Source organism: Apteryx rowi, unplaced genomic scaffold (assembly GCF_003343035.1).
Source record: "Apteryx rowi isolate R43461 unplaced genomic scaffold, aptRow1 scaffold_170, whole genome shotgun sequence".
NCBI classification, from domain to species: Eukaryota; Metazoa; Chordata; class Aves; order Apterygiformes; family Apterygidae; genus Apteryx; species Apteryx rowi.
In genome coordinates this window covers 1,369,757-1,384,118 of record NW_020447975.1, presented here as the reverse complement: position 1 = coordinate 1,384,118, position 14,362 = coordinate 1,369,757, and the positions used below count along the sequence as shown (strand labels likewise).

Genomic DNA, 14,362 nt, shown 5'->3' with positions numbered 1-14,362 from the left:
CTGCCCAGCCCGCGGAAACCCGCCCCCGCCTCGCCCCCCGCCGCCGAGGCCGGCAACGGCCTGGAGGGCCCGTGGGATGCCGACAGCGACGGGAGCGACGCGGGAGACGCTGCCCCGGTGAGTACCGGGCGCCCGTGCGGGGCTCGCCCACCCCGGGGCGCTTTCCTGAAGCCGCAGCGGGCTTGAAATCGGTTGTTTGCTCTTCGGCTGCGGCGGAAGAAATAGTTATTCCACAGTTCTCGAGGCACGTGTTTGTTGTGCTTATAAAAGTAGAGTTGGAAGGTGTTTTTCCTCCTCGTGGAATCTTTTTAACTACACTGACAGAGGCTATGAGACTTTGTTTTACCCTTCCAGAATGTCTGAAGGATGAGAAAATGCTCTTGCTATCAAAGCGTATAAAATCCTAGCAGCAAAAACACAGATGATGTGCTGCTGATAGCCACCTTCCAGGGTTCTTTATGGATGGATGCAGTCATAGGAGCTGAATGTTTTTTCAGTGTTCATTTATATAAAATCATCTTTTCAGGTCGTCTAATCCACCTTATCACCTGTAAGATATAAAAATGATCTAAGACTATATTCTGTTTATGTACTATATGTGTCTTATTGGTAAAGTTTTTTTTATTGAATAGCTTCACTTTAATATATAACTTTGTTTTAGTTCTAGCAAAATTTGAGGAACTAGTCCTTTCTGTATAATTTATGCTAATAATAACTTCTGTAATGCAAGCTAGTACCTACACAGACAGAGGTTTTGGTATTGATGTGGGGTTACTCCAGTTTGTTTTTTGTTGTTGTTGATTATTAATATATTGAACCACTTCTAAGTAATTTAGACGCTCATAGTTTAGAAACTCACTTCTCAGAAGTCTGGGAAATCTCTAGCATGCTACCTAACGGTATAGTAATTAGCTTTTTTTTTTTTTTGGTAGGATGGATCTTCGCAGTTATCAGCCTATGAGAGGAAAAGACTAAAGAACATTACAGAAAATGCTAAATTCTTTGCTTCTCTAAAGCTGCATGAGGTTTGTATAGATTCTGACTACAGTCAATATTCTCTCTCTCTCTCAGTAATTGTTATATAGGAAGTGACCCATCGTTCTTTTTGTGAAATCCTTCGCTAACAGTGATAAGCGTGTGAGGAAAGCCATGAAAACTTCCTAAGACATCAGGACTACTCTGCCTGAATTAGTCTCTAAAGAATTGTTTTCTATGTCGCTAGTTAGATTTTTTTTTAAAGAGGGGAAATCATTAATTGGATTTATAAGAAGTTGGGGAAAAAATTCCATTCATGCAGTATTCTGTAAACCCAACCATGCTAGTATGTGTGAACCCCGTAGGACCAGATGAGGTGGCTCTTAGGTAACCAAACACACACACAATCCTCTTTCACATGAGGGTGCTTGTGTTTGTGTTCTGGGCAAGGTGACTGGCTGTACATGCACCATCCTGCTTGCTTGCCTAACGCGTGTTCCTGCCTTTCCCAAGTGCACTGACATTCTCCATCCAGGTGACTGAGCGCTTGCATTTTAGTCTCAACACCTGTACGTTACCTGGTTGTCTAACCAAAAGACTGCAGAGCCTTAAAGACACCAGGTGTGGCAGGTTTCAGGTTGTCAGGACAGTTTGGCTCATGGCTCTGTGTCTGAGAGGCTCTTGGGAAAGAAGCTTGCACGACTTGGGCAGCTGGAATCTTTCCCTCATGTAAGATCCAGTCTGGGTCATAGGGCGGCCACGTGTGTTGTAATTCTGTCTGTTTTGGAAAGGTAGTTTAGAAAGTTAAAGTAATGGAATTTTAAATGTTATCTGCATGAGTGTATCCAGTTCTTTGCCCTTCTTTCTGCACTGCTTTTCTCTTCTAGTTTTTTTTAATTCATAATCTATTCCTTTTCTGGCAGCAGTGAGTGAATTCCTTCCTTGAATGGCTGCACATTTGCTTGCTTATTACCAGATTGCAAGACATGGTTGGGCCTGTCTAGGAGGCAGTAAGACTTTTTTACCAGCAAAACTCAGACCTGAGTAAAAGTAACACCTTTTCTTCCAGTTATCCTCAGAGAGGACAGTAAAGACCAGGAATATCTGACTGCAGTCACAGCAGTGACTGCAGAGTGGTGAAGAATAGCAAAGGGAGCTGTAGCCAGCCCAGTTACTAGTAGCATTCTGGTTGTGATGGTGTCATGTACTGTATGGGCTGCCAAAACCAAGAAGCAGGTAAATCATTTCATGCCAGGTTTCATGTTGCTTTGGATAGAGCAGTGTTAGAGCAGTGGTTTTACTGGTGGGCTGGATATGTCTCGACTGCAGCATAGGCATTCCTGCCCAGCACCTTAGGCCCCTTCCTGTCTGTGTGCATGCACAGATGCTGAAGTGAGATTTCAAGCTTTTCCTTCAGAGCTGCCTGTGAAGAAGCAGCGTTTTGGACAAAAGCCTGTTTGTCCTGGATGTGGGTTTTTATCTGTTGGTTTCAGTGTATGACTGCCTGTAGTGTTTGTGATTTGGTTCTTCTGACATTGCAACATACATGCATCTTTCTTGGAGTCTAAATGAGCTAAATAATGCATGTCTTTAAAATGTAATAGAGAAAAAATTGTGGATGGAGGCCTCTGTGGTTACAGATTCTACTCTAAATGTCATTGTCTGGTGCATATCATTTAGAGTATTTTCTTTGCTTCATAAAGAAAACACCTACAGAACATCCAGACAGGCTGTGCTGTTTTCCTATACACCGTTCACAGAAATTCAGGAATTCTTGCTGGTATGTGAAAAACCAGTGCAAAGCAGAAACAGCACAGCTTGATATTTAAAAATCCCTTTTTATTATTACATTATAAATAATATAGTTTATTACAGCCTTTAGATAATTTTATTTTGTACAGGCTGTTCTTTTATGCTTGTTAGGTACTTTTCTTAATTGTTTTTTTCTGCTTTTTAAGTCAGCTGCAAGACTTCACAAAATTGCAACTAAAGTACAATCTCACGTCACCAAAAGGTAAAAATAACTGTATATGAGATTTGTATCGTTGTTCCTTTGTTGTGTTTTAGCTGGTGAGAAGTCCCTCTCTAAAGCTGTATCTGAGTAACTGATTATTTTAAACTCTATGAATTCATGAAAAGCTAGATCTCTAGCTCTCCCTGCTATCCTTTGAAAAAAAATGGCAGTATGAATATTTGATCAAATTACAGAAGTTATTCTTTTTGTGATATGTGTATTAAGGTATTTCAAGTACAGTTTTTTTTCTTACAATATTTTGCATGATGGCTAAAGGAAATGTTAAATAATAAAAATGAATAATAAGAAAGGGAGTGGGAAAGAAGGAGAGGGAAGGAATAAATACAGGGGAGAAAGGATAACTAGWAGGTATAGAAGAACAGACTTGCAATGTCAAGCAAAGCAGAAGAAAGAGCTTAAGTACAGAATAAAGTTACACGATGAAAAAAAGTGGAAAAAGAAGACTAGACTAATGAATAGAAACATGATGGAGAGGGCTGGGAAGAAAAGCAGCAGTGGCAGGATGCATTAAAAGTGAAACAAAAAATGTATGTTCATTGCTAAGTAAAAAAACTTTCTTTTTTTTGCTGTTTGTTGCTATCATTGAAGGAAAAATTAATCAGAACATTCATAGGGTGAATCAGAACTGTTTAGGTTATAAATCTGGGCAAGGTATTCGAACTGTACATCTGAACCTGCTTTGTGGTCTTTTACTTAACTGTAGAGGGCTTATTTTAATTGTGTGTGTACTTTTGAAATGTTTCAATTCTTCTAGGGCTAAGCCTAAAAAGGTAGAAGATGAAACAGTACGTCGAAGATCTATGCGTTTACAAAGAGTAGAGCCATCAGGAGTTCCAGTGCCAGAAATACCTGCCCGGCCAGAAGCAGAGGAATATGTAAGATGGGGAAGGGTTAAAGGGGACATGCATGTACAGAAAGCTTCATAGAAACAGGATAGCCATGTGAAGTGCTTTGAAGTGCTGGTGAAATTGACTGATGCTGCTCATCATTACTAGGCTTTTTCTAAAACCTATAGCCACTTGGGAAGCTGTGTTACACAGTATTAGTAATAAAAGGTAAATTCTTTCACCTCAAGCATCTCGAATAGGAGGCTTCTCATGTCCTCTCTGAAATTGATGAAATAGTATATTTTTGGATGATCTGTAGGATCTTGAGGTAAAACGTTATGCATTTTTCAACAGTCCATGCATTGTGAGCAGCTGTAAATTCCAAGTTTTATTACTCTGTTTTAATGTTACTTCACTGTAACTTTTGATATGCAATTTGATATTTTCCTTTGAAATATTTACTACCTTATTTGAAGTAGTTATATAGCAACAAGTAAAAATTCTATTGCTCTGAGAGATGGAAATTTAAATCTTCCACATTGCTGCAGAATAAAGGTATCTCCCTTTAGTACAGTTCTTGAAGATAAAGCTTGTGGAGTATCAAGAAGGAGAGGAAAAATGATGGGGCAGCTATTTGTCTTTGCTGTTGTGTGTAACAAAGTTCTGTTTATCTTTTCAATAAGAGATTTTGATACAAACTTTTCTTTTTATTGTTTGTTTCTTGTAGTCTAGTAGATGTGTTCTCAGAATATCTCAGGTGTGGAGAGTTAACAATTCACCCTATAGTCTTAGTTGATTTAAGCTATGAAAATTACTAATATCATTCCAGCCTCGAGTTCCAGCTGGACCTCTGTCGATGGTTCCAGAAAATCAGATGGAGAACAGTAAGTTGACGGAGGAATTCTTGACTATGTGGACAAGGATAAGTGAGGTATTACTAGTTTTAAATAATTATTTTTGGATAACATAATTTAGCTTGAGTTCTAAGTAATCTAATTCTAATATCTATGTATTTTCCTTTCTATCTGTAGACGAAACCTAATGATACCGAAAAGCGTACATGTGATGTGGAAAGGTAATCTGAAAACAACAGCTAAAAACTAGGTACTGTCTAGTTCTTTCTTTCTTGTCTTGAGTAACTAATATCTTAATGACATCTAGATACCGAGCCAGCCTGAACAGTATGACCCTCAGTGAAGATAACGTTAAAAAGGTTGTGAAAAATCGAATATATTCTATGGCTATCCATCCTTCTGAAAGCACCATCTTTGTGGCAGCTGGAGACAAGTTTGGGCAGATTGGTCTCTGGAATGTTGTAAGTTGCTTGTGTGCTCTTTACCTGGCATAGCTGTTCCTTGCAGGATGGGGCAACACACAGATGGGGCACAGCCCACAACAGCATTTTGTCAGGCTTGCAGTGGTGTTGCGTGCTTTTCCCACTCTTATGGGTAACACCAGTGGGTCTATTAATTTGAGGCTCACTGAAGCTGTTTGAGAAGTCTGTCTGGTCCTTGGCAAGCCCTGGTTTAATGGAAGGAAAAGGTTGCACTTAATTTTATGGGGGAGAAGGGAAGAAGACAAGTCTCTAGCAGAAAGAATATTATCAGCAAGCACTAAAATTACAATTCACTGTTGAAAGGTTCAGGGTCTGATTACAGTACCCATATAACAATACCATAATTGATTTTTGGAGAATGAGGGGAGATGGATGCACATGTATTTGTTTTTTTTGAGTTTGTATGAGTTTTGGATAGTTTCAGAAAGTCACTGTTGTTCCAGAAAGCAGAAATAAAATTGTTATGCCAATACATGTTGGCACATATTTACATATATTGTTTCTGAAAAATAGCTTAATATTTGGGGCTTTGAAAACTTTGGGGAGCTTTGCAGATAGTCTTACCATGGTTTTTGAATTGTCTTAGTCCTGCAGCAAGAATTTTTGTCCCTGTCTTACAGCTTTGTAACTTCCTCCCAGTCTTCTACTATGGTTCCCTGTCATCCAAACCAGCTGCTTGCAGTCCACACAAATGCAAATTTTCTTTTAATTTCTTGCAATGCCATTAACCTTTCCTTTGGAATCTGTCTTGAGTCATTTCTGCTTTGACAGCTTCAGGAAATTGGTTGACTAACTTTAGCTATGAGACTTTTATTCAGTTCTAAAAAAGTTTAAAATGCTCTTTACAATTTAGAAAGCTCAGATTGTGCAGACACTGTTACTGGCTATAAAGGACTGTGATCTGGTGACTGGTAAATTCAGATCTCTGAATGCTACGAGCTCTCTTTGTGGCCTTGGGATGACATTTCAGGTGGTAGCCTAGCTATGTTAAAGCTACCTTTTTCCCTCTTTCTTTCCCTTTTTTATTTTCCTGAAGTGAGTTGGACTTTACCACATTTGGGAGCAGAGTAACCTTTGTGGAAATAATTAGTATTTGTTCCAAAATGAACTATTCCACTTCTTCTAAAATGTCACAGCTGTAATGGTATCAGTATTAGAAGAGAAGATATAGGTTATTTATAACTTACATTCAATTTTGGATAACATAATTTAGCTTGAATTCTAAGTAACCTAATTCTAATATATATGCATTCTGATATGAATGGCATATGTACATCTGTTTGGTCTTCAGCGAGGAATTCAGATGTGGTAATTGAGAAACCAATTCTGTCAGTTTAAAAAAAAAAAAAAAAAGTGAAATATTGATACCAGATGTTCGTAGCCAGGTACAGTATTGATGGCTGTAATGACATAGAACTGCACTTAGATGACAGCAAGAAGTTGCAGCTTTTCCTGTTTAAGAAATAGAATTCTGAAATTGAGTGAAAGTTCTTAGTGGTCTTTTGAGCTAAAGTAATTGCATAGTGGTGAAAATGGTACCGGAAGGAAAACCCAAGCCTAGCAATAGTGTGTTGAGCGGTGCATGTGAGGACAGTTCTCTCTTCCACGCAGAGGTGGAGCTCCTTTTGTTACAGATGTTAGCCTGGGCAAGCTGTGTTGGTTTGCACTGCTGGTCCTACAGAAGCAGTCTTGCTGCCTGTGTTAGCTATTCTGATTCCCAGCTTCTTCACACACCCTACTGCTTCCTCTCTACAGTTATTCAGAATAGACTGAGAACACTTGCAAAATAAAGACTTTAATTTGAAAATTGTACTAATTAGGAGAAATAACCATAATGGTTAGCATCTGTGTCCATCAAATCTCAATTGTTTTTCAGAACTGTAAGACTGAAGAAGGAGCACATGTCTTTATTCCACATAATTATCCAGTCAGCTGCATGTATTTTTCTCCATTTAATCCTGCTCACTTGCTGTCTCTGAGCTATGATAGTCTACGATGTGGTGATGTTACTAGAGCTGTTTTTGATGAGGTAAGTGTTCCCTTGGTTATACTGCAGATTCCTTAGAAATCTCTCAGTATGTGCTCCCGTGAGGTCTTAATCTCACTGTACCCAAATTATTATTTGGCAGTTGTTTTGTTAACAAGAAAGTTGAAAATTCCGTTTCTACAAGGATACATGAAGTAAACTTTAATTAACATTATAAAATGTGGAGAGGTTTTCCTAGTCAATAAACCATAGTCACAGCTTGGGCACTCCCAATTTCCTTCCTGCAGAGGCAGTTGTAATTTCATACTGAAATTAATTTCATATCTCCTTACTTAAGCAATATGTGCCTCTTTCCTTTTTGAAAAGAGTACCTTTTAAAGACAGCAAATGAAAACAGTTTGAAGAACTAAATCTTACAAAAAGCCATCATAAAACGCATGAATTGACTTTGCTTTTCTCAGGCTTGAAGTGAGCAAATTCTATGACTAACTCTGTTGGACAGAGTAATTGAGGAGCTTCTTGATGCTTGCTTGCTTTGTTTATTTTTTGACAGATATGTCTGCATTGATCAGATCTCCAGCATTAGAAAATTAACAGGCTACAACAATTTAAAGCTTTTTTCCAAACCCCTTACAAGCCCTGTAATCTTGTGGGGGTCTGCAGGCTGGCCAGCTGCTTAGGGAATACCTGCAATTGGTTATTCAGGAAGCCCGGAAGTTCCGGGGGTTTCTTACAGACAAAGACTTGCAAGAGTGTGTGTTGAGGGGTCTTGGGAGAGAACGGCAGTTTTTCTGCTCTGCTTGCCTTATGCCAAATTACATGGCTGTGTGAGACCTGTAGGAGTATTACTGCCATTGGAAAGAACAAAACTGTTAATGGGGAGAGTCTCTGCTCACCTAGAGAGAGCTGAAACATGGAAGTTCTCCTGCAGCATTACTATAGTTCTGGCGAATCACTGATTTGAGAGGAAACCGCTGTGGGATAAGGTGGCTTGATGTGCTGAATCTGACCCCCCCACCCCCCAAATTATAGGAAGCCAAATTCATATTTGTGCACTCAGAGGTTTCTGTAGCATTGGAGAAAGGAGCGTGGTCATTCCTCTTCGTTCAGTATGGACTTGAGGATAAGAGTCACTGGATTATTGAAATGCAGAGATGATGGGATCTTGTAAAAGTTTTACAGAATTCAGAGTATGTTGTTTTCCATTTGCTTTGTTTCGGATGGTTAATTATCTCCTCTGTGAAAAGCATACTAGTTTTATGGAAAGGTTACCTAAACGAAGAGCTAAGGCTGGAGCTATCAAATTAGGTAGTCTTCATTAGTATTTTTAGTATATTAAAAAGTGAAAGCATGAAACTTACATCCCACAGAGTATTCTGGTTATTATGAATAACAGTGTATTTAGTAGCGTAATGCCAGTTTCATTTTGACCTTTTCTGTGCTCAGATATGCAGAAGTGAAGAAAACTTTTCTTCCTTTGATTTCTTGGAAGATAATGCCTCCACTGTAATAGTAGGACACTGGGATGGTAATGTCACTGTTGTGGACAGACGGACCCCAGGAACATCTTCAGAGCTTTCTGCAGACATTGGCTTCAAAAGAACAAGGACAGTCCATGTTCACCCAGTGAATAAACAATATTTCATTGCTGCTGGCTCAGTGTATGTACTTCAAAACAAACTGCAGTTATTCTGTGCTTTAAGTGTTCCGTTTGCATTGGTTTTTGCAAGTCAGCTAAAAAAGGCATGTTTGGAGAGCAGGATCAGCTGCTGATGAGGAAGACAATTTGTCGGCCTCAGAGTATATTCAAGACTTTCTGATCTTTTTAAAAAACAAGTTTTTATTTCTAACCAGAAATAAAATGTGGTATACTTTGACTTTCCTTCACCTTTTGATAGTGGGTTTGAAATGGTCTTATGAGTTGCTGGGTGTTTTGAGAGAAGATCACAGCGGAGGGGGTGGTTGCTGTGTTGTTGGTTTGGGATATTTTTGCTGCTCTCATCCTTTGAAGCAACTGGCCTTTGTAGTTGAGTTTGTTAATATGCACTGCTGAAATCAGGTTCTAAACACAACTCGCATAAAACCTATGCTGATCTCTTGAGGGTTTTTTGATAAATAGAAAATAAAAATATAAGTTGTTTTCTTTGCCTGTCACCTTGTAAAGTGTTCTTTGTGGTGTGTGTTACAGGGATGTTTGTATTTATGATGTTCGATACCTGAAGTCTAGTGGGAACAAGCCGGTGAGCTCTCTTGATGGACACACAAAAAGTGTTGCTTCTGCCTATTTCTCACCTGTAACTGGAAACAGAGTAGTGACAGTGTGTGCTGATGATAAGTTGAGGTAAGAAGGTGTGGGAAGGAATAATCTTTATGGAAAATACCAACTAGTGTGTTTTTTGTTTTGTTTTTTTTTTCCAGCCTGCAGTACACATCATTGAGAACATTTTGTCTTATCATTTCTTTTATTAGACTTTCTTGTATAGACATTTTTAATGTTGCATGATTTTTCTTTGATTTTTTTTTCTTTAGTTTTCGTTTTGCTTTAGAATATTTAACAGTGAACAGTAATATATTCAGGTGCTGTTAGACTTAAATGAATGGCTAATGAATACGAACACAGTTTATAAGCATTTTAACTGAATTTATTTTTGACTGTTGTCCCTTTGCAAAAGAGCTACTGTTTTCATGCTTTTTAAGTTTCCTCCCATTTGGTAATTAAAACTGCATTGGTGCTGTGAGCTGTATTTTTAGAGACCTATTTTTTCTTTCTACCTTGTCATTTTGTGACCACAGTTTAGGTTATCTAGCTATGTAAATATGTGGTCACCTCTGTGTACTGGCTATATAGATGTTTAAAAGTCCTAAATTGCGCCGAAGAATAGTAGGTACAAAATGGGAGGCCCAGTTAATGCCAGGCTGAAAGTCAGGCACTATACAGGTTGCATGTGTTTTTTAAAGACGGGGTAATTACATGCATTCTGAAGAGAATGTGCATATGGTATAATCATCATAGCACTATGTTTTGTCTGGAAATTTGGTTTCTTTTTTCCCTTTCACTTATACAGGAAAAAGTTCTTCTACATAAGTGTAATGCTGTTGTTTTTTTTCTGTGGTGTATTTATAATAGCTATTTGAAGATTTGTTCTCAAAATTATGATCCATAGTGGCCCTGGTTAAGAAAAGTGTAAATCCTCGATGCTAAAACAGAACAAATATAAGAGTACAAAACGGATATGAGTAAACCAGAATATTTGTGCTCAACAGAATGGAGAAAATGGGTAGAGGGTCATTTATTCACTACCTCTTTCGGGGTGGGAGGAGGGAAGGGAAAAAAGAAAAAGCAGCTTTTAACTTAGCAGCTTTTGACTTGCTGAATTCCTTGCCTTAGGGTGCTGGGGACCTAAAAGTTTATAGGGGCTGAAGGAGACCCCGCAGTGAGAGATCTGTTGATGCTTTCTCTGTAAATAGAGCTCACACCTGGCTCAGGAAGTCCTGACACTGGAAACTCTTAATGGTGGGACTTTACTGCTGTGCATGTTTGCCCTTCTCTCGCATTCTTCCCTAGGCATTCTTTCTGTGCAGTGACAAAATAGACAAGATACTGGGCTAGAGGAACCTTTGATACGTCTTAGTAAGCCGTTCTTGTTCTTGTCTTACAATAGCTTTCAGATAGGATGACATTCAATTCTAGTTAAAAGCAAGTCCATTCAAAAAAGAATATTTAATAATTGCAGTTAGAATGTGAATGCTTATATCTGAACTAGATGTCTGTGTGCTTTTTATTACTATATTTCAGAATCTTGTGTTGTCTGGTATGAGCTGATTTGTGCATATTGTTTTTTGAGGAAAAGTCTGCCTTTTTTAACATACATGTACATTTTATTAATATACTACTTTATTTTAAAGGACCTATGACACCAGCTGTTTATCATCTACTGTTGCAGTTCTCAGTACTGTCAGGTAAGCTAAACACCCTGGGACCAAAGATTTAGCCCTCTATGAGAGTTCTTCACAAGTGTAGTTGTGGCACGTGTGATAGGTAGAAAGCATGGCGTTGCGTTCCCAAACAGCCCCAGCATCACAGTCCGCTGTTCAAGTGAGAGCAGCCACAGTACTCTTACACTGATAATTTGCTCTGGTCCTCACAATTGCCTAAAATGGCTTTTGTTCTTAAAGCACAACTTGGACATAGCCTGATTTGAGTCTATAAAGTGTATAGGGAAGCTTTAATATCTTCCAGTGTAACTGAACAGACCATTTTGTGATTTTTGAAATGTGTTTTGTTTCAGAATGCTTTTTTTTTTTTAAATGTATTTTTTAAATATCACAAGGTTACTTTTTAATGGTAAAGAGCATGTTTTTGAGTAGAGTCTCAACATTCGTAAAACAATTTTGTGCTCTAGAAGGTGAATCATGTTAGGCTTGGATCACTAAGGAATTAGAACTAGATTAGTGACTGGTTTGAAAATTCTTGATTTGCTGTTTATGAAGCCACTTGATGCATTCTTTGTCCTATTTTTACTAAAATATGCAGCCATCATGTTTAAATACTTTGACAAATAATCATTTTTTGTCAAAGTATGCTTTGCTATACCTTCTTGCTTTATTATGTCTTTGTCCCATCCCACTGAATGGATCCGAGTGGCACCATCGGTCCAGTGCTGATGGTTTAGAAGGTGAGAAAGATGGGTTTAAGCAAATGTGACGTAAATGACAATTTAAAAAACACTGAATTCTATAAGAAAAATATTTATCTCTTTATTTTTCTTCCTTTTTATTTTTCTGAAGGCATAACAATAACACGGGACGCTGGTTAACTAGGTTCAGAGCAATATGGGACCCTAAACAGGAAGACTGCTTTGTGGTGGGCAGTATGGCACGTCCAAGACAAATAGAAATCTTCCGGGATACTGGAAAATTGTTGCACTCTCTTTATAATGTTGATTACCTTGGCTCTGTGTGTTCCATTAATGTTGTTCATCCCACTAAGAATATCTTAGTGGGTGGCAACTCCAGTGGTCGCCTTCATGTGTTTAAAGAATGAAAAAAGTTGCTCAGATTTTTTTTTTCTTTTTGCATGAAATGTGTTTAATCTGTATTAAACTGTTCTTAAACTAACTGTATTCTCTCAGGATGAAAGTGTATTTTAAAAGCTTTAAAATAAAACTTATAAACTATATCTAGCCTTTTCTTTAATTAAAAAAGATATTAATCCCACTATGACAACCAGTGATCAATGGTTTGTATCAAAATAGATGTTTTTTTCCCAAATACATAACTTTTTTCTTTTTTGAAATATGGTTTATCTGTAGGATGCTTGTTAAACCTATAAGACACTTCTTTTTAATCACCTTCATTATATAAGCTGGAGCACTCATTCTTTACCAGGTTTTATGTGTCACTCCTATAATCTCTCTTAAGGTCAGTAAGTATTTGGTACAATGTCTTCAATAAAACTTGTCAGTTAAGGTGTCCAATATCTCATTAAATCCTTCCTGGAGTTAATAGGAAGATCGTCTTTGTGGGTTGATGCTGTTAGGCTAAAGAAGCTATATGGTTATGAGTTGAGCACAGCAATTGTCAGGGTGTGTGCAAGAACAGAGCATGACTGCCTCTGATATTCAGAGCAATGTTAGAGAGCAGAGGTAGCCTGGGGCCGTCGTAGCAGAGCACGTGCCTCTAAGCTGCCATTTCTCCACCTGTGAGCCCCTGTGAGAGGGAGGACCCTGTTATACCAGTAGAGCTTTTGGTCAAAATTGTGTCATGGACATGTGTCAGCGTCACTGACAACAAATGCACTTTTAAACATAAAATACTTACAAGCAGCTACTGCTTTTATAAGCCCATGTTTAACGCGCTCCTGGCATTGACAAATGGGTCCTGCAAGAACCTGATGCTATTAGGTCACTTTGAGGCCAGAGTTTTGCAGAAAGTGCAACAGCTAACGTAGTTTTCCTCTGCTCTAAAAGAAGCAATTCAGCTGCAGTAAATCTAGATGTATCGGTATCATTTTGGCAACATAGCTTACTGCTCTCAGCTGCGCACCGACACTTGCAGCAGGAAGCTCATGCTGCTGCTTTGTAATGGGCATAACCTTATTTCCTGGAGTCAGAACCAAGAGAGGCTCTCGGTCCTCTGCCGCTGCTGTTAGTTTCAGCAGCAATTAGATTCGTTTCCTGTGACGTGCAGGCCCTGCTTAATGGCATCCTCAGCAGAAGAGGCTGCAGGGATCACGGGGATCGCAGGGAGATGGGTGTTTGTGCTTCTAATCTGCGAGATGCATCTTCATGCCGTGCAGTGTCAGCTTGCATCGCAGCAGCAATGCGTGTTTACAAAGAAGCCTGCAACACCCTTCGGGCCAGCTGAACATGGTAAAGCAGAGCAGGTTTTAGAATACAAGTAACTGAGGGAAGACTCTTTCAGAGGCAGGTAGAGCCTGAATTGCTGCAATGAAACTTGCTCCCATGTCATGCTTGTGAATGTTTGAGATTTCTTGTAACTTCGATGAGTGGGATGCTAAAAGGCCAAATTCTTCACAGATTTTTTTTTGAACTGAGGTACAGTTTTTACTGAAGTAAAAAATTAATACTGACACCATAAATACTAAAAAAATTTCGTGATTTACCTAAGACAAAAATACCAACTCTTGTTTTCATGATATTTAAATATTTATTTAAATTTAAAAATACTTTTCATGGCACCAATGATTTTATGCTAACTAAGATATTGAATATGTAGAAAAAGGTACATTTTGAAGGAAAATGTAACTTACAGTATTTGGCACATGAAAGGTTAATTTCTAGATTTTTTTATGAAAACTAAGAAATTCACATTTTCAGGTATTTTACTGTCTACTGCTTAAAGATGCAGTATGCTATTAAGAGATTTCTTCTGATATAAGAATCTGTGGAAACAACATTTTAATATAAAGACAGGTAAAACTAACAGGTAGTGAAACACAAGACATAACGTGGAACATACAGGAAAAACACAACAAAAAAGTTATCAGTTCTCATGGTTTTACAGTAAAATGCTGGGTGAAAACTGCAGAGGTAAACTAGGTTTGGCATTTATAGCTATTCTAAAAGGAAGCTGATGTAAAAGATTTTTCAAGGTTGATACTTCCTATGTCATATTTTGTTTTAAAGGAAGATGTCTAACGTACAAAGTATTTAGAGCTGAATGTGTCACTGAATGACAAT

At 38.3% G+C, this 14,362-nt stretch overlaps 1 protein-coding gene across 1 annotated transcript in view; it reads left to right on the top strand.

Annotated features, from left to right (window-relative positions):
• WDR76 (WD repeat domain 76) overlaps positions 1 to 12,628 on the top strand; it is a 14,189-nt gene extending 1,561 nt beyond the window's left edge. The window contains exons 2-13 of the mRNA XM_026060724.1: positions 9 to 117; positions 933 to 1,025; positions 2,934 to 2,989; positions 3,765 to 3,885; positions 4,667 to 4,768; positions 4,869 to 4,912; positions 4,999 to 5,152; positions 7,050 to 7,202; positions 8,607 to 8,821; positions 9,349 to 9,501; positions 11,067 to 11,120; positions 11,949 to 12,628. Of these exons, the coding sequence (XP_025916509.1) occupies positions 9 to 117; positions 933 to 1,025; positions 2,934 to 2,989; positions 3,765 to 3,885; positions 4,667 to 4,768; positions 4,869 to 4,912; positions 4,999 to 5,152; positions 7,050 to 7,202; positions 8,607 to 8,821; positions 9,349 to 9,501; positions 11,067 to 11,120; positions 11,949 to 12,204 (1,510 nt within the window). The 3' untranslated portion in view covers positions 12,205 to 12,628. The remainder of the gene's footprint in view (positions 1 to 8; positions 118 to 932; positions 1,026 to 2,933; positions 2,990 to 3,764; positions 3,886 to 4,666; positions 4,769 to 4,868; positions 4,913 to 4,998; positions 5,153 to 7,049; positions 7,203 to 8,606; positions 8,822 to 9,348; positions 9,502 to 11,066; positions 11,121 to 11,948) is intronic.
• The last annotated feature ends 1,734 nt before the right edge of the window (positions 12,629 to 14,362 follow it).